At 53.9% G+C, this 17,539-nt stretch overlaps 13 protein-coding genes across 13 annotated transcripts; 7 read left to right on the forward strand and 6 right to left on the reverse strand.

The window, feature by feature from the left end:
• Window positions 1–30: 30 nt before the first annotated feature.
• Window positions 31–1,233, reverse strand: HPODL_00373 (ER-derived vesicles protein ERV46; the record flags this gene model as incomplete). The annotated part of the gene is made up of 1 exon (XM_014080318.1): window positions 31–1,233. One exon carries the CDS (start codon window positions 1,231–1,233, stop codon window positions 31–33), a length of 1,203 nt encoding a protein of 400 aa, XP_013935793.1.
• Window positions 1,234–1,287: 54 nt separating this feature from the next.
• Window positions 1,288–3,081, reverse strand: HPODL_00374 (Protein NRD1; the record flags this gene model as incomplete). Its single annotated transcript, XM_014080319.1, has 1 exon — window positions 1,288–3,081. The coding sequence occupies one exon, from the start codon at window positions 3,079–3,081 to the stop codon at window positions 1,288–1,290; it is 1,794 nt and encodes a 597-aa protein (XP_013935794.1).
• Window positions 3,082–3,250: 169 nt separating this feature from the next.
• On the forward strand, window positions 3,251–4,078 carry HPODL_00375 (uncharacterized protein; the record flags this gene model as incomplete). The annotated part of the gene is made up of 1 exon (XM_014080320.1): window positions 3,251–4,078. The coding sequence occupies one exon, from the start codon at window positions 3,251–3,253 to the stop codon at window positions 4,076–4,078; it is 828 nt and encodes a 275-aa protein (XP_013935795.1).
• Window positions 4,079–4,131: 53 nt separating this feature from the next.
• Window positions 4,132–5,523, reverse strand: HPODL_00376 (putative secreted protein; the record flags this gene model as incomplete). The annotated part of the gene is made up of 1 exon (XM_014080321.1): window positions 4,132–5,523. One exon carries the CDS (start codon window positions 5,521–5,523, stop codon window positions 4,132–4,134), a length of 1,392 nt encoding a protein of 463 aa, XP_013935796.1.
• Window positions 5,524–6,340: 817 nt separating this feature from the next.
• On the reverse strand, window positions 6,341–6,637 carry HPODL_00377 (uncharacterized protein; the record flags this gene model as incomplete). Its single annotated transcript, XM_014080322.1, has 1 exon — window positions 6,341–6,637. One exon carries the CDS (start codon window positions 6,635–6,637, stop codon window positions 6,341–6,343), a length of 297 nt encoding a protein of 98 aa, XP_013935797.1.
• Window positions 6,638–6,733: 96 nt separating this feature from the next.
• HPODL_00378 (Mitochondrial outer membrane protein porin) lies at window positions 6,734–7,588 on the reverse strand (the record flags this gene model as incomplete). Its single annotated transcript, XM_014080323.1, has 1 exon — window positions 6,734–7,588. One exon carries the CDS (start codon window positions 7,586–7,588, stop codon window positions 6,734–6,736), a length of 855 nt encoding a protein of 284 aa, XP_013935798.1.
• Window positions 7,589–8,200: 612 nt separating this feature from the next.
• On the forward strand, window positions 8,201–9,634 carry HPODL_00379 (Ammonium transporter MEP1; the record flags this gene model as incomplete). The annotated part of the gene is made up of 1 exon (XM_014080324.1): window positions 8,201–9,634. The coding sequence occupies one exon, from the start codon at window positions 8,201–8,203 to the stop codon at window positions 9,632–9,634; it is 1,434 nt and encodes a 477-aa protein (XP_013935799.1).
• A 21-nt stretch (window positions 9,635–9,655) lies between these two features.
• On the reverse strand, window positions 9,656–10,378 carry HPODL_00380 (tyrosine phosphatase; the record flags this gene model as incomplete). The annotated part of the gene is made up of 1 exon (XM_014080325.1): window positions 9,656–10,378. One exon carries the CDS (start codon window positions 10,376–10,378, stop codon window positions 9,656–9,658), a length of 723 nt encoding a protein of 240 aa, XP_013935800.1.
• A 266-nt stretch (window positions 10,379–10,644) lies between these two features.
• Window positions 10,645–12,606, forward strand: HPODL_00381 (Protein with a role in cellular adhesion and filamentous growth; the record flags this gene model as incomplete). The annotated part of the gene is made up of 1 exon (XM_014080326.1): window positions 10,645–12,606. The coding sequence occupies one exon, from the start codon at window positions 10,645–10,647 to the stop codon at window positions 12,604–12,606; it is 1,962 nt and encodes a 653-aa protein (XP_013935801.1).
• Window positions 12,607–12,716: 110 nt separating this feature from the next.
• HPODL_00382 (DNA primase small subunit) lies at window positions 12,717–14,006 on the forward strand (the record flags this gene model as incomplete). Its single annotated transcript, XM_014080327.1, has 1 exon — window positions 12,717–14,006. One exon carries the CDS (start codon window positions 12,717–12,719, stop codon window positions 14,004–14,006), a length of 1,290 nt encoding a protein of 429 aa, XP_013935802.1.
• Window positions 14,007–14,161: 155 nt separating this feature from the next.
• On the forward strand, window positions 14,162–15,127 carry HPODL_00383 (Arginase; the record flags this gene model as incomplete). The annotated part of the gene is made up of 1 exon (XM_014080328.1): window positions 14,162–15,127. One exon carries the CDS (start codon window positions 14,162–14,164, stop codon window positions 15,125–15,127), a length of 966 nt encoding a protein of 321 aa, XP_013935803.1.
• Window positions 15,128–15,200: 73 nt separating this feature from the next.
• HPODL_00384 (uncharacterized protein) lies at window positions 15,201–16,064 on the forward strand (the record flags this gene model as incomplete). The annotated part of the gene is made up of 1 exon (XM_014080329.1): window positions 15,201–16,064. The coding sequence occupies one exon, from the start codon at window positions 15,201–15,203 to the stop codon at window positions 16,062–16,064; it is 864 nt and encodes a 287-aa protein (XP_013935804.1).
• Window positions 16,065–16,173: 109 nt separating this feature from the next.
• Window positions 16,174–17,472, forward strand: HPODL_00385 (Sporulation-specific protein 2; the record flags this gene model as incomplete). The annotated part of the gene is made up of 1 exon (XM_014080330.1): window positions 16,174–17,472. One exon carries the CDS (start codon window positions 16,174–16,176, stop codon window positions 17,470–17,472), a length of 1,299 nt encoding a protein of 432 aa, XP_013935805.1.
• Between the last annotated feature and the right edge of the window lie 67 nt (window positions 17,473–17,539).

The following is a 17,539-nucleotide window of genomic DNA, read 5'->3' on the forward strand; positions in this document are numbered from 1 at the left end:
AAAAAAAAAAAAGTGTTATTTTTTCCTTTTCTAGGTATCTTTCTTGTCCTTGAGCATACGGTTAGCCGCCCAGATCGTGCGGTCGAGCAACGTGAACACCGTCAAAACGCCCGAGATCGCCGCACACGCCCCCAGCGCAAAGGCACTCCAGGTCTTGTTGTACTGCTCGCGGTTGATGATCTTGAGCGGGCTGATCTCAAAGTGGAAAAACACCCCCGGCAGCCCGCCCTGCGCGTGAATCGTGTTCGGGTGGTCTTCGTCGCGGCCGCCCCGGAACGGCCGGTCGTGCTGCGTCGCAGAAAACTGGTTCGTCTCCACCTTGCGCCCGTCCAGGAACTCGTACCGTGTGTTCACCACCTTGAGGAAGTACGAGTACACATGGTACTTGCGGCCGTCTCTGTGGGTCGTCGCATCCAGCGGGTGCGTCGTCTTGTAGTCGGCGACGCTGTGGTCGTCCAGGCCGAACGAGAAATGGTTGATTGTGTGGTCAAAGTTGAACTTGTTAGAGTGCATGTCGTATAGCGACAGGTCGTGCACGTGTTTTTCGTTGAAATTCATCGAGCTGCCCGGCGCAAAGTGCAGATTGCCCCCGATCCGCGCAATCTCGGCAGTTCCGCGCACACGGCACCCTTCGTCCAATCGCGCGTTGATTCTGTCCACGTAGCCCTCTTTTTCGCACTGCTCGATGTCCTTGCCGTCGTAGAATTTCCACGCATTGCGCGCGTACGCCTGCTTGACCGACTCGCACGAGTTGCAGCACACTTTCTGGTCCTGCGGCAGCTCGTCGTTGCGCGACTGGTCGGCCGCGCCGTAGCACGAGCCACAGTATGTCGGATCCGACGACGTGAGCGCAAACTCCTGGTTCACACGCATGTTCTCTTGCCCGATCTCGTTGCCCTGTCTGTCCAGACGGATCTTGCTGAACCCAGATGACAACAGGTCCAATTGCATGTCTCCCGACTGGTCCATGATGTCCATCGTAAGCAGGTCGCACGGCATGTTCTGGAAGCTGATGTCGAGGTTGATCTCGAGCTTCTTGTGGCGGTCGCGGTCCACCACCAGCTCGGGCCGGGTCACGATGCGCGAGTAGTCCGTGTACTCGTTGATCAGCAGCAGCAGCGTCGTGAGAATGCACACAAGCGTCAGGATCCCGCCCGACGTCGTCTTGATGCGCGCGTCGTCGACGGTCTTGGAAAAGGCGTCAAACCGCAAAATGCTTGGTCCACGGCCCATAACAGAAAAATTGCTGAAAAATTAATTGGAAAAAATTATTTTATTTATTTCTACCTATCTTCTCATCATGTTGGCCAGGTTCTGGAACATGGCGCCCATGTCGGCCTGCTGGCCGCCCTGCTGCTGCATCTGCTGCATCGCGGTCATCATCTGCGCAAGCATGGCGTTCTGGTCCACGCCCGGCTGCCCCATGTTAGGCATTCCAGCCATGTTTGGCATGCCCATGTTGGGCATTCCCGCAGGCATTCCGTTGGGCATTCCCATGTTGATCGGGATGTTTCCCGGGTTCGACATCATAGGGTATCCTGTAGGAGGCGAATTCTGGAAACCAGCTGGCGGACTAGCCCCGACAATCGGCATACCGTCGGACTTGGGTCCGTTCTGAGTAGAATTTGTAGGCATTTTCTTGGAAATCGACTTTGACGACACGCCGGACCCGACCTCAATGTCCGGCTCCTCGATAAACAGCCCCGACTGCAGCGGCATGCCCCCCGTTCCTCCCCACTCGGCGGTCACTATCCATTTCTTGTCTGCGTCGGTCAGCCTGCTGATCGGAATCGTGCTCACGCCCGCCTGATAGTCGCAGCAGTCTCTTGGTCCAAAGCCGACTCCCCATCTGGCACGCAGTCCGGACGGATGGTGGCTCACGGAGAACGCCTGGATGACCGACTCGGCCTCCTGTCTCGAGTACACCTTGACAAAGGCGTGTTTTCTCTCGCTGTTCAAAATCACGCTCTGCACCTCTGCATACGGCCTCAGCTGCTGCGTCAGCGTCCTCTCGTCCATGGAGTGCGGCACACCGCCAATGAAAATGGTCCGTGAGTAAACCTTGATGTAGCCCTGTGGAATGGACGGATCGATGAACGGCTTGCGCTCGCGATAATGAGGAGTTCCCGGAATATTACGCTCATGGTCGCCGACCGGCTTGGATTCTCTCTTTGGCGAACGGGACCGCGGTCTTCTTCCGAGCGGGTTCGAGTCTCTTTCTCTATAGTTTTGTCTGTTTTGATTGGCAGAGACTGGCGGTTGCGGAGGAAGGCCGTACTGCTGCTGTTGCTGGTAATTAGGCTGTGCTCCAGAAATCTTGTTCATGCTCTGCAGCAGCTGGAAAATGGCATTTGGATCGGAACTGGAAGGCGCCGAGCCGGCTGGAGCAGCGGCCGTCCCGTTGGAAACAGGCTGCGCGGCAGGGGGAGGTGGGGGAGAAACCATCTTGGCCGAGCCAGAGCCGGAAGCGGGAGAAGGAGTCTTCTTTGCGAGGTTGGCCAGAGCTTGCAGCACAGAGGTCGGGTCTTTAGACGACGACGAGGAGGCTGAGGGAGCAGGAGGCTCGACAGTTGGTTCGACAGCAAACTTGACCCTTTTCTTAGGAGGAGTGCCTGGAGGAGTGGTGGTACGGAAATACTTATCTTTGATGGATGAAATTATTTTCTTGTCAAAAGTGTCTCCCTTGTCCCAGATTTCTACGAGTTTACCGATCTTCTCCTTGATATCGTCGTTGGAAACGGGCACAGCGTCATCCACCAGGTTCTCGATCAACGACTGGATCTTGTACACGGCAGAGTTGGCTGTTCCTTCTGGAGAAGACTCAGTAATTTCTGTAGTATCTGACTTGGAGATCTGGTCGATCAGTCCTCTCACAATCGCGTCGACAACGTACAGGGCTCCCAACTTGTGTGTGGCAGGCGTGGCTTTACAACACGAATACAGCTTAGACACAAGTTTGGACTCTTCGGACACGTTGTTGAGGAATATTTCTTTTAGTTTCTTGATTCTCGACCCAGACACTCCTGGAGCTTTTAGTCCCGGTAACTCTTTTAATATCGTTTCAAATTCTTCGACAGACATAGGTACAAATACAAATTACTCTTAGGAAGAACAACAGTACAATCCCAAACAGAAAAATTTGCCCCTCTGGAACACGTTTTATCCTGTGCGAGCATGGGCGGTGCACGACCATTCACAAAAGCTCGTGCGATTAATCAGTAAAAATAAAATAAAATAAATTAATTAGTCTATGTCCAATTTGCATTACGGCCCTAAGCTGCGGCAGCTGCTGCTGAAGCTGGAATCTGATCGCGACCGCGGACCGCCTGCTGGCAATGAGCGGCTGTCAAAACTCGCTTTTCTCGGGCTTCTAGTGGTCAAAAACGCCAAACAACGACGCAGAAGCTCTACAAGCTCGCTTTCCAGCAGTCCTACGCTCTATTCGCCCAATCAACGCAGTCGAACAAACAGCGGCACATTAACCGGGCCGCTTTTCGCCCTTCGAACTCAGCCACAACGCTCGTGGCAGGATAAATATAACAGTTTCGAAACAGGGTTGCTGGCCAACCTTGAGTCGATGGTTTCGCTTTTCGACAACTTCACCATGTTCCAGAATATTTTGAGCAAATCACGGTTTGCGTCCAAGTTTCGCGGAGTGGAGACGCTTCTCAAAAACCTATCCAAGGTGTATTTCGTCATCATTTTGATAAACCTAAAAAACCTCATAGTCAAGCTTATTAAGCTTAACAAACTGATCCGAATATTGGAGTTGGAAGCGGAAATGCTTTCGCGCAACGGCAAGAACGTGCTGTTGCCCGAAGCCGCGTCACAGGATCGCGAAAAGCTCGTTTTTCTGTACACAGAGAAGTTCCGGACGTATCTGGAGCTGATTGGCTACGCAAACGAGCTGGTTCTGGATCTGACGCTGGTTTATTCCAAAATACGGCTGCCGAAGCTGGTGGAGCGGCTCGTGAGCCTGGTCAGCTGGATCATCGGCGTTTACCGGCTAAGTAAGGACGAGGCAGAAGAGGCCAGGACAGAGGAACAAATCGCGGCGATGCAGAAACAGTATTTATAACAATTTGATTCACTATCATATAAAGTGTCTGTATAATGCTAATAGGATTTCCATTAATTATCTGCGGCTCGTTCGCCCCGATTGGACTTGATCATCCAACTGAAAAAACGACTGGCCCCGGTGGCTCCGCTTTTTTTAGAATCGTAATTAGAAAAATTGATAAAGCTCGTGCTTCGGCTTTTGGAGTGTTTTTTGAGCGGCCCGTTTTTCGAGAGCCGGGCCAACGCCGGCTTGGGCTGGGGCTCCACCACCTCGATCATGGGGCCCGGCTCGCCAATGACGTCTTCAGTCAAGGTCTGGTCGTCGAAAAGCAGAGTCGACTCGTTGGCGTGTGCGTATTCGTGGAGACCGAAAACCTCGTCGGTAGTCTTCTCGATGATGGAGGCCTTGTGTGGCGTGGACCTCATGGACAGCAGTGACGATTTGCGCCGGTGGTGGAACTTGGACGACAGAGTGCTGAACAACGAGTTCGACCGCTTGTGGGCCTCCATCTTGTTCTCTGTCACGGGCTCGTCCAGCTTAGCAGCGCTCTGGTTCGACATGGAGGCGGTGTAGCCGTGGTCTCTGTGGAACGACTTGGGAATCTCGTAGACGATAGGCTCGAACTGGAACGGGTTTTTTTGGGGCGGGGTCTGGTATCTGAGGTTGCGGATCGGAGAGCGCGACTTGGACACGCCGCGGAAGGCTGAGGAAGGCGACGACGACGAGGAGGGCGCCATCAGACAAGGCTTACGGCCAAACCTGTCAGAATCTGCCGTTGCCGTACTGGATGGTGTGGACGCGGCCTGGGTATTGATTTTCTGCTGCGAATTGTAATAGGACTGGTATCTCACCTTGCCCCGCAGGCTGGAGACGCTTGGCGTGTTGATATTTGCTAGGCTTTTGTGCAGCGAATTATTGGAACTCTGCGAGTTGAGCGAGTTGGACGAGCAGTTATCGTTGAGCAGCACTCCTGCCGGCAGCGGCGTGCCCTTGCCGGAGTTGGTTGACGACAGCTCGGAGTTCTGGGTGGGGATTTTGGTGAGCAGCTGTTCGGAGTCCTCAAAGTCCTCCTCTGTGATCTCCTCTGCGATGGCGACGTCATTCTTCTTTGGCGAGCACAGCAGCGAGTGTTTGGGTATGTGGAAGCTCTCCAGTTCCGGAGCGGACATGGTTCTGCTGCTTTTTCTGGCGGGCGCGCGTGAGCTCATGAACACGTCATCGAGATCGATCATCGCGCGCGGCACACTCGAGCCGGACTCGAACTTGGTGTCCTCCGTGATAAAGTACCGCGTGCGGGCGTCCTCGTGGGCGGACGCCGGTGTCGAGGTGAGCAAAATTTTCTGTCTACTGGACAACGTGGAGTCCTCGGCTGCGAGCTGGACAAGCGGGCTTTTCACGGGAGAGCCGCAGAACGAGCCGGAGAGCGAGCAGGAGGTAGATCCGGGGACAGACTTGGACATCATGGGGGGCAAAAGTCCAAACTCCTGGACGTCAAAGTCACCAGAGATAGCTGCGGAACGACGGTGCCGGTGGCCGCGTCTTGGCGGCGGCTGGAGGCCGTTCTGCGGGCCTGTGGGGGATGGGGGGTGAGCTCATGGATGGGCCATAAGCGTAGGGAGTGGAAACGAGCGACTGAGGAAAAGACGGAAAAGCAATTTAGTAAATAAAGTTTTCTCCTTCTGGCTCTAACCGGGAAAACAAAGAGGAAAAAAAAGAAAATTTACAGGTCGCAGCTGGCTACAATTTTCCTGTACAGAAGAAGATACGATCTAATAACGTCACAAAAAAGCACAATAGCGTGCAGGGGAATATGGCACAGATCTACACGGGACGCGTACTGTATGGGGCAGCCACAGAACATTTTGCCTGAAGCAGGCAATAGGGCGTCTGAGTTGGAGCAGCGCGTGTTTCGAATAGGATGCCAGCCCGCTTGGGACGCTGCCTAGTGTGGCGCGCGTTTCCAGATCCACGTAGCTTCTGAAACACCGACCGCAATATAAATATATGCACGGCTCGTAATTCCGGTGCCAATTTTGAAGGGCAGAGATAAATATGCTGCACCAGCATTGCCTCTGGGCCTTGTACTGATAAAACCGAAACGGTAACCCGGATGAAACGGGTCTGGGACTACGGTCCTCCAGAGACCAGAAATTCGGGACAGGTCGTAGATCGTATGCCGGAAACGGCAGGGCTTTCTCAATCACCACTACCTCCTACGCGTCAAGCGGGGCGCTAATTAAGCTTAATTCGTGCTTACGTAATACAGCGACATACATAAAGTTACTGCTCGATGTTTTTAGACAGCTCGGCCAGCACGTCGAGGCCTTTGCGTTTCTTGTTTTTGGTCGTCCACGCAGGTGACCCGTGATAGACGCCACCAGGGCCCACCTGCGCCTCTATCTGCTTGAACTTAGCGGCCAGGGCGGTTTGCAGTTGCTGGCTGTTGAAGTTGTTGACGGGGACGTATCCGGCAGCCTGTGTCTTTGGCGCCGGCTTGGCCGTCCGTGCAGGCGGCTTCGCAGCGATTGCCGCCGCCCACGGCTGTCTGGGCTGCGTTTTCGTCTGGGCAGAAGACATGCTAGTGGATTGGAGCAGTTTTTCGAGCTCGAAAATTACACGAATATTTTTCCATTAACTGGTGCAAAGATGTAATGACGGTGTCATTGAATCTATTTAGGCAGAGAAAGACAAGGACAATCCGAGCTTGTGAGCAGACTCACCAAGCTTGAGAGTATCGAAGGCACCTCCGAGGCCGAGCTTGACGCCTGGTCTGAGGTCCTGCGAGTAGGCCAAGGCAAGCAGACCGGAGTCCGTGATCTTGGCCTTGACGAACGAGGTAGCGTCGAGGCTGTACTTAGTGGCCACCTCAATGGCCACAGGGTTGGAGCCAGCAGCACTCTTGGAGTCAAAAGTACCCTTCGTTCCGACCTCAAGGACTGGAGAGACCTTGTGGTAGTAGCCGGCAGCAAAGACGGAGAGGTTGTTGGCAGCAGTCAGGGAGACAGCGTAGGATGGGGCCTTGTAGCCGACGGCGGCAGAGTAGCCAGTCAAGGTGGCAGACTTGACGTCGTACGACAGAGAGGCACCAGTGGTGAAACCTTCTTGGCCAACCGTCAGGTCACCGTTGAAGACTGGGCCCTTGAGCAGGTCAACAAACGCACGGGCGTTAATGGATTGCTGGGCAAAGTACAGGTTCAGCTTGACCGATCTGTTTCCGCCTGGCACGGCACTGGTGACCAGCTCGGACTTAAGGCCTGGAGAAAGAGCGTCGGCAAGCTCAATCTTGGTGTCCAAGGCATTGGCAGTGTTCCAGCCCTGGGTCAATGTCAGGCCAGTGCTCTTGTCAGCGTATTTACCTTCCAAGGCGGCCGAGGTCTTACCACCGGAAACGTTACCCTTGGTGCTGAAAGTGACACCGTTTGGAGCCACAGTTTTCAGGTCCAGGGCAACAGGAGTGTAGTGGTAGAAGTCCTTGCCGAGGATGTCATTGGTTGGTTTAGCAATATCGGAGAATGCTGGAGGAGCCATTTTTAATAAAAGTTGGGAAATTAGCGAAAACAAATAATTATTGGATTTGCCTTAATTAGTGGTTCCACGGTCTCCCCGCCACGATTCAATTTGGTTGGACGGCTTGGGGGGGCAGGACCCGGGCACATGCACGCCGATCACGTGTATCCAACAATTTTTTCCCTTCCACCAGTACTGGTGCACGGATGTCGATGATCTGTTTACATTTCCGATTTTTTTATTTTTTTATTAATATTTTTGTGTTTTTTTCCACAAAGTTCTGCTCACATGACTATCATCACGTTTTCTGCACAACATCTACTCCTCGCACCAGAGATTGTTGCACTTGCGTAATCTCGTTTCTTTTTCAGCAGATATATGCGGCACGACTCTCGAAGAACAACAACTCAAGGGTCTCTAGTCGTCTCAGGGGAGCAAACAACGCCGGTGGCAGTGTTGTTGTAGCTCTGTTGTTGCAGCCCTGTGTTTGCGTCCGTGTATGCCAAAACTCCTCTTCCAATCCCTGTTCCCGAGCTCTGCCGTCCACTTTAGTTTTATCAGTGTCTCTCGTGCGGCTATTGTTTTTTTAGTGGTCAAAAATTTTTGGTATTTCCAAATTTCTCTCATTTCTCGATGCTTCAACTACTTCCTCGAGCGGTTTGGGAAGACGCCAATCTGTACGACGGTGCCACCGTGATCACCCTCATTACGGGCACATGTCTCGTGCTCGTCATGTGCTTCGGTCTGGCTTACCTCTACTCTGGCCTTGCCAGGAGAAAATCGGCTTTGCACATGATCTTCATCACCTTCGCAGCCATTTGCATTGCCCAATTCCAGTGGTATTTCTGGGGATACTCGTTGGCGTTCTCTTCATCTGCCAGCAACAAATTCATTGGTAATTTGCACAACTTTGGATACCAGAACCTCGGCGTTTTGACCACCCTCGGAGACGACGAGAAAGGGTACCCCGAGATGGCCTTTGCCAACTTCCAGGGCATGTTTTCCACCATCACCATTTGCATTTTGCTGGGATCTGTCTGCGAGCGCGGCCGCGTGCTTCCGGCCATGGTTTTCTCGTTTTTCTGGCTCACTCTCGTGTACTGTCCCGTGGCGTATTGGGTCTGGGGTCCTGACGGCTGGGCTTTGGACTGGGGGGTGCTGGATTACGCCGGTGGCGGCCCTGTGGAGATTCTGTCCGGATTCGGCGGCTTTGTGGTCTCCTACTTCCTTGGCGAGAGAAGACAGCATTTAATGGTCAATTACAGACCGCACAACGTGTCGCTGATCACCATCGGCACGGCGATGCTGTGGTTCGGATGGCTGGGATTCAATGGGCTCACGTGCATCAAGCCTTCGTACAAGTCGATATACGCCATTATGAACTCCAACTTGTGCGCTGCGTTTGGAGGAATCACCTGGTGTCTGCTAGATTTCCGGATCAACCACCACTTCTCGACGGTGGGGCTGTGTTCTGGTATCATTTCCGGCCTTGTGGCTGCAACGCCTTCGTCGGGTTGCATCCCACTGTGGGCGTCGGTGGTTTTGGGGGTGGTCACCGGAGTGGTGTGCAACTATTCGACCAAGCTCAAGGTGTGGCTTAAAGTGGACGACAGTCTGGATGTGATGGCCGAGCACGGTGTTGCGGGTGTTCTGGGACTGATTGTTGGTAATGCGTTCTTCGCGTCGTCGGAAGTGATTGGATACGACGGATACACAGACCATCCGGGCGGCTGGTACGACCAGAACTGGAAACAGATGTACAAGCAGCTGGCTTACGTGGGGGCCGTGACTGGATACTGCGTGGCAGTGACGGCGATTATCTGCTTTGTGTTGAACCGTGTTCCCGGGCTCAAGATGCGCGCGAGCGAGGAGGGCGAGCAAAATGGAATGGACGAGGACCAGATCGGCGAGTTTGCGTACGACTACGTCGAGGTGAGACGCAACTTCTTCGACCTCAACCTCAGCAAGCTGACTCCGGTCAACGGTGAGCTTGTGCGCGAGGTGGCCCAGGAGTCGCTCTCCGACCAGCCCGCAGAGAAGAAGAACGAGGATAGCAACAGTTCATAGACTTAGCAATGCATGTTTTCTCTAATCGCACCGCACAAATTCCGGCCTGCGCTCCGGGTCGATCTTGATGATGGGCTTGAACGTCTCGATGAACTCGAGGTCGCCCTCGCCCTTTTCGCGCGCAAACTTGGCGTACTCGTCAAAAGTGCCGCTCAGACTCCACCCTTGCAGAAATTTCCGGATCAACCCCACAAGAACCCCCACCCTATGTTTCCCCTTGTTAGAGTGGATCAGGATCGGGTAATTCTCCCTATTAGCCACGAGATTCAGCACCGTGTTCAAGGCCACCTCGTCGTTGAACATGTGCGACGTCCCGAACGTCGAGGGCGGCTTCATCTTGAAAAACCGGAAACTGATCGTCTTCTCGCCCGCATGGCCGGCTATCCACTTGTAGTAGTCGTAATTGTCCGTCTTGTCCCCAATGTAAATGATCGTCTTCAAATTCAAAGTGTCCAGGAACTCAAAGTTGATGGGCTGCGGATGGCCCGACCGGTACAAGTCCGACTCGACCGTCGCGAAGTTGATCGGCGGCACGTACCGCGGCCGGTCGTCCTTGATCTTGAGCGCTGTGTAGGCGTGACGTCGAGTCATCTGCTGGAGGTCGTCGATTTTGGCACGGCCCATGTTTCCGGCAAGCTCGTCGTCGGCAAATTCACCAACGAGGTCCGACTGCGTGCGCTGCAGGTTCTTGCGCACGTCGTACTGTCGCAGCTGGTCCAATATCTGGTCACCTTGTGATAGCATGAATGAATTGGTGCAAAGATGTAAATTTTCTCGTTTTAATTTCCCTATTTTTTCCTCACCGCTCGGTGCAAAGATGGAATTTCGAAGTTTTGTTTGTATTTTTAAGCCCTCTTTCCCATACCGACACCAAGTTACAAATCGCAGGCCAATCAAGCAGATTAAGAGCCTGTTTATACGTTTCTTAGCTTACTATTCCAAGCCAGCTTGATATTGAGCAGTCGTGTCACGTCGTGGCGTCTTTCGCTTGAAATTAGTATTCCTCTTTAATGGCTACAAACATAACCTGGCTTGCAATCACAGCGTTATTGCTTTGGCCCGCGCTGTGCTCGGCCCTCAGCATCCCGAAACCGTCGTGGAGACTCCCCTGGGGCAGAGACTACTACAAAGACGGAGACAAGGTGGATCTCCTTGTCAACACAGTGGAGTCTGAAAACACGCAGCTGCCATATGCCTACTACAAGCTCCCGTTTGTGTGTCCTCCAACACAGAATGCACGGCCGGTGCATCTCTCTTTGGGAGAGGTGCTGAATGGAGACCGGATCTGGCAATCGGACTACCACCTCACCTTCGGCCAGGACGAGCCGTGTGCGCGATTGTGCGACAGGGTGATCAAACAGAACGCGATCAAGCGCGCAGACGAGCTGATCAAAAACGAGTACATGGTGGAGTGGCGGATCGACGGCCTGCCAGGCGCCACCACTTTCATCAAGCCCAAGACAGGCAAACAGAACGCTGAAAAATACTATGTCGCCGGGTTCCCGTTGGGGTTCGTGCAGAACGGCGTCAGCTACCTCCACAACCATGTGATGATCGTGGTGAGATGGCACAAAGAGAACGGCAACCCGGACAAGAAGACCATTGTCGGGTTCGAGGTGTACCCTAAATCGGTCTCTGACTTCCATTGTCCGGGAGCATCCAGAGACTACGCAAACTTCGCCATCATCCCGGGAGCCAAAGACAGGCTAGTCGTGCCGTTCACGTATTCGGTCTACTGGAGAGAAGAGGTGGACGTCACATACGAAAACAGATGGAAAATGTACAGAACCCCGGGTGGAGCGGCCAACGACAGCAAGATGCACTGGTTTGCACTGGTCAACTCGCTACTCGTGGTATCTCTTCTCTCGCTGGCGGTGTCTGTTGTATTTGTCAGAACACTAAACAGCGACTTCAAGATTAGAAGAGACACTTTCACAGAGAAACTTGACTCACTAGTTGGGTCTTTGCCTGAAACCCGCGACGGACCGAAGTCGGGCTGGAGAGCTTTGGCTAGCGACGTTTTCGTGCAACCAAGCATGCCGGTGATCCTCAGTATTCTTGGAGGTTCCGGTGTGCAGTTGTCTCTCACTATGTTTGGAGTTTCCATTTTGTGCACTGCCGGAATATCTGGCCCCAACAACACCATCTTGACAAGTGCCATTGCCACGTTTGTGATTGCAGGCTTCTTCTCTGGGTTTGCAGGCGTCCAATTCTACAGAACCTTCACACACAGGCAGGTTGCCTCCTGGAGAACAGTCTCTTTCCTCTCGGGTAGTTTGTTTACAGCATTAGTCCTCATCATTCTCTTCATTTTGAATTTCATCATCTGGGCCAAGGACTCCTCGTTGGCTTTGCCCTTTGGCACTATCATGGCATTAATATTCATCTATGTTCTTTTGCAGATACCCATTTCTTTGTTTGGAGGCTTCATCTCCAACAGACTCGACCTTCTTGGCCTTTTGATCAAAAACAAGCCACGGGTCGCTGAGAGATACACAGAGACCAAGAGAGCCATACCAAAACAACCGTTCTACAACAAACTCAAGTTCTCGCTCCCACTGTTTGGCCTGTTCCCCTTTGGAATTATTTTCGTCGAGCTGGTGTTCCTGTTCAAGTCGCTATGGGTGGAAAAACTGTCCTTCTACTACATGTATGGTTTCCTGTCGTTCACGGCGTTCCTGCTGTACGTGGTGGTGATAGAGATCAGTATAATCTCCACCTACCTACGCCTGAATTCTGGCGACTACTACAACTGGCAATGGAAGTCGTTTGTGACGAGCGCCGGCTCGATCTTCATCTACCTAATGGGCTACTCTGTCTACTACCTTATCTTCCGAATGAAGGTCGTTGACGTTGTGTCGCCAATCATCTACCTGGTGTACGCAACGATCATGGATCTCATTCTCGGCGTTTCTTGCGGTGCGATCGGGCTGCTGGCCTCGACGTTCTTCGTGTACAAGATTTATTCGTGAATGTTTTATTTTATAGACACTGATTCAGACTCTGGCTTAGCTAAGCACACAAAGCTGTTTTTTTATCACTCTTTTTTTTCCCCGATTTTATTTCGTGTAACGCGTCTGCTATGCCAATTCTTGAAAACTCGTCTTCGCCGCCGGCTTCGTCGCCGTTGCCGTCGTCCCAGGTGAACGCCGATGCATCCCCGCCAGGTGACGAAGTTTCGCTGAAAAACTATAAGCCCTCGTCTGCAGACATGGCGTACTACTACGAGCACTTTCTGCCCTTCAAATCCATCTATCTATGGCTGAATCACTCACAGGCCGCGCAGGCAGACTTCACGATGCGCGAATTTGCGTTTGAATACAAATCGGGCGCGTACCAACGGTACAACTCCTTCCACTCGGCCACCGAGTTCAAGCAGTCTGTGGTCAAAGCCCAACCGACGCGGTTTGAGGTCGGAGCCGTGTACCCTGTGGAGCCGCGGATGCGCAAAAGCGTGTCAAAGGCTTTGATGAAGCCGATCGCAAAGGAATTAGTGCTGGATATCGATTTGACCGACTACGACGACGTGCGGACGTGCTGCTCGGGCACAGAAATCTGTCCCAAGTGCTGGCGGTTCATCACTCTGGCAGTGAAGATTGTGCACCGTGCGCTGCAGGAGGATTTTGGATTTGAGCACTTGGTGTGGGTTTTTTCTGGAAGAAGAGGTGTCCATTGCTGGGTGAGCGACTACCGGGCGCGGATTCTGGACGAGACGAGACGGCGGGCCATTGTGGAGTATCTGGACGTTTTGAGCGTCAAATCGAAAAAGACCTTGAATCTGAAGAAGCCATACCATCCACATGTGGAGCGGGCGTTCGAAGTGTTGCGCGACGAGTTCGTGGAGGTGATTTTGAAGCAGCAGGATCCGTGGAGCCTGCCGGACAGAGCAGAGGCTCTGGCGCGGACGGTGCCAGACTACAAACTGTCGAGCGCGCTGATCAGACACTGGAAAGAAGTGCCGGGCCGGACGAGTGCGGAGAAGTGGCTCGACGTGGACGCATTTTACCAGCAGCTCAAGGTGCGGTCGTTTGATTTACAGGACTGGAAAAAGGAGACCATTTTCGCCACGATGTATCCGCGACTGGACGTGGAGGTGTCGCGACAGATGAACCATTTGCTGAAATCGCCGTTCTGTGTCCATCCAGGCACGGGAAACGTGTGTGTGCCGTTTGACCCGTCCGAGAAAGATTTCGATCCGTTTGCAGACACGCCGAACCTAGGTGTGCTGGTGGGCAGCGGCGAGACGGAGTGGCAGAAGACAGGGCTGCGCCACAGCGTGGAGCTCTTCAACAGGTTTGTGAATCGCTTGGTGAGCGAGGAGGTGCGGCACAAGCGGGGCCGCGCCGAGGATAAGGAAAATCTGGAGTTTTAAAAATAAAATTATATTTAATTTATTTTTCGCTATATCCTGCCGTTAAAAAAAATATTCACAATCTGGCGGTGTTTCTCCAAACGGCAGGTGATAGGAGCTGGCTCGACATATAAAGAGCGGGATCCGCACATAGGTGCACTCCGCACAAACACAGAATGAGTGACCTGGAGTACAAGTTTGTGAGCGCGCGCAAAGTGACTGTTATTAGGGCGCCTTTTAGCGGCGGCCAAGGAAAGGGCGGTGTCGAGGACGGCCCCGACAAGATGGAGGAGTTTGGACTGCTCAGGGATATTGCTGAGCTTGGTTGGACCGCCACCGTTGACGACCCGTTGGCCAAGTTCGACCTTGCCACTCTCAAGGCCGACCCAAGCGACGTGTACGGCAACTGCAAAAGACCCAAGATGGTGAGCGACTGTTGCCGGTTAATTTTTGACGCGGCCACTGCGGCGCACGAAAACAAGACGCTGCCGGTGACTGTGGGCGGCGACCACTCGATCGGCATGGCCACGATCTTGGCTTTTGCGAATGCGCACCCGGACGGCGGAATTCTATGGATTGACGCCCACGCAGACATCAACACCCCATCCACAACTCCGTCGGGCAACTTGCACGGGTGTCCAGTGGCGTTTGCGATGGGGCTGGAGGAAGACTCGTGGCCGCCGCACTTTGACTGGATCAAGCAGGTCAAGCACAAGGTCAGACCAGACCGGATCGCATACATCGGGCTGCGCGACGTGGACCCGGGCGAGAAAAAACTGCTTAAAGAGCTCGGAATCGCCGCCTATTCCATGTACCACGTCGACAAGTACGGCATCAACAAGGTGGTGGAGATGGCGCTGCAGAGAGTCAATCCGTCGGGCAACAAACCTGTGCACGTGAGCTACGACGTTGACGCGATCGACCCGCTTTACGTTGCTGCCACAGGCACCCCTGTGCGCGGTGGACTGTCGCTGAGAGAGGGGCTGTTTCTCGTGGAGGAGATCGCCGCCACGGGCAATCTGGCCGGTCTCGACATCGTCGAGGTGAACCCTGCGCTAGCCTCTACCGAAACACACATCGTGGACACCGTCAACGCGGGGCTGTCCATTGCCCGATGCGCGCTCGGCGAGACCATCCTATAGAAATAAATACTAAATCGAATATATTATGTATCTACGGCTGTGCTAAGCTGGAAAATCTCAATTATTTTTCACCATGTCCACAGATACGAGCCACCCGCCAAGGTACGCCGGGTTCATTGCGGGCGTGTTCTCGGGTGTCATGAAAAACGCTGTCGGCCACCCGTTCGACTCGGTCAAAGTGCGTCTCCAAACCTCCGAGGGCCGCTTCAAAGGCCCCATCGACTGCACTCTGAAAACTCTGCGCTACGAAGGAGTTAGAGGACTCTACAAGGGCTTCACGCCACCGCTCGTTGGCTGGGTCCTTATGGACTCCGTCATGCTTGGCTCGCTCACACTGTACCGCCGGCTGGTGAAGGACAATCTATACCCAACAGAGAAAAAGCTGCCTCTCGCAGGCTGCTGTCTCGCCGGTCTCGGATCTGGACTCACAGTGTCCTTTGTGGCTGCCCCGATAGAACAGCTGAAGGCGCGATTGCAGGTCCAATACGACGCGAAAACCAAGCAATTTACGGGGCCGATCGACTGTCTGATAAAGTTGGTCAAACATGACGGCCTGCGCACGCTGTACAAGGGCCTAGTGCCGACCATGATCTTCCGAACCAACTTCATTGTCTGGTGGGGGTCGTACGAGCTGATCACGACGTGGCTCAAGGAAAACACCAGCATGAGCACGGCGGCAGTCAACTTCTGGGCCGGCGGCCTGAGCGCGTCGTGCTTCTGGGTCACGGCGTACCCGGCCGACGTGGTGAAAAATGTGATAATGATCGACGACGTGAAAAACCCCAGATTCAAGAGGTATTTCGACGCGGTGAAGTTTGTATACACGGAGCGCGGGCTGCGCGGGTTCACGCGGGGTTTCATGCCCAGCATCCTGCGCAGCTTCCCGGCCAATGCGGCGGCCCTGGCCGCGTTCGAGTTCGTCATGCGGCTATTTTAGACTTTCCGATGATCTTACGTAAGCAGGCTCTACACGCCGTAGCATCTGGCGCTCTGGCACTGCGTATCTCTGTCTCTCTCTCTCTCAATTCCCTCTTCTCCTTCTTATCATGAAACCCGCCGTTGTGCTTTCCATCCTCGGCGCGCTGGCTGGCTGCTGCTTTGGCAGGCTCGTCCACGCGGCCGACGACTCCAACGACACAGAGCACGCAGAAATCCAGCCCAAATGTTTCAAGCAGAACTACTACATCAACGCGGCCGGCGACATGAGAGACCTCCACGACTGCCAGATCATCTCCGGCAACATCATCATCAAGGGCTACGATTCCGACAGTCTGGACCTCGGCTCCATCTCTCACATCAAGGGCTCTTTGAGCGTGGCCAACGCTAGCAGTCTGCTGAGAATCGAGGGTGTCGAGCTCGCCACCATCGATGGCACATTTGCGCTGGACACCTTGACCTCTTTGACCTCGATTTCGCTGCCCAAGCTGGAAAGCATCGACACGATCCAGTGGAAGGTGCTTCCTATTCTGAGTGCCGTCAATCTTGATAAGGGCATCAAGCGGATTAACTCTGTTGTGATGAGCGACACCTCGCTGACGGGCTTTTCTGGCTTCAACGTCGAGTCGCTCAAGACGCTCAACATCAACAACAACCGGTTCCTAGAGCGAATCGACTCCTCTGTCAAGGAGATCACAGAGACCTTGCTGATTGCTGCCAATGCCAGAAACTTGCAGGTGTCGCTCTCAGACCTCACCTGGGCCAACACCATCACCATCAAGGACACCAGCAGCCTGAACCTGGAGAGCTTGCAGGTGGTGGAGAACTCTGCGCAGTTCATCAACAACAGGTTCAGCGAGCTCAAGCTGCCAAAACTGAAATCCACGGGCATGACGCTCAGCGTGATCAACAACAAGCAGGTGCGCACCGTTGAGTTCCCGTCGCTGGCCGAGGTGGGCGGCGGCCTGATGATCATCGACAACGACCAGGTCAACAGGATCGACTTTTTCCCCGTGTTGCGGGCGATCGGCGGCGCGATTGAGTTCCAGGGCAACATCGACGCAAGCAGCTTCAAACAGCTCAAGGTGGTCAAGGGCAGTGCTATCATCAAGTCGACGTCGACGCAGTTCGACTGCAACAAGTGGATGAAAGAGGAGGTCAGCGGTGTGGTGCGCGGCGGCAAGATCGAGTGCGGCTCTGGTGCGTCGAGATCCACTGAGGTGCTGCTCGTGGACGAGTCCGGCGACATTACGACGGGCACCCCTGGCGTCAACAGCGGCGTTGCCGACGGCGACCACGCAAAAAAGACGCTGGCCCGGAGCGGGTCCTCTAGCTCCACGCCGTCGGGCATTGGCTTTGCGGCCGTGCTGCTCGGCTTTGGGGTCTCATGGCTTGCTATGCAGCTCTAAATACGTTTTAATTTGATTGTAAAGCAAAATTTCCCCGGACGGCGTGGCAGTGCTAAAAAATGCACTC

The sequence above is a fragment of the Ogataea parapolymorpha genome, chromosome III (genome assembly GCF_000187245.1).
Source record: "Ogataea parapolymorpha DL-1 chromosome III, whole genome shotgun sequence".
Lineage (NCBI taxonomy): Eukaryota > Fungi > Ascomycota > Pichiomycetes > Pichiales > Pichiaceae > Ogataea > Ogataea parapolymorpha.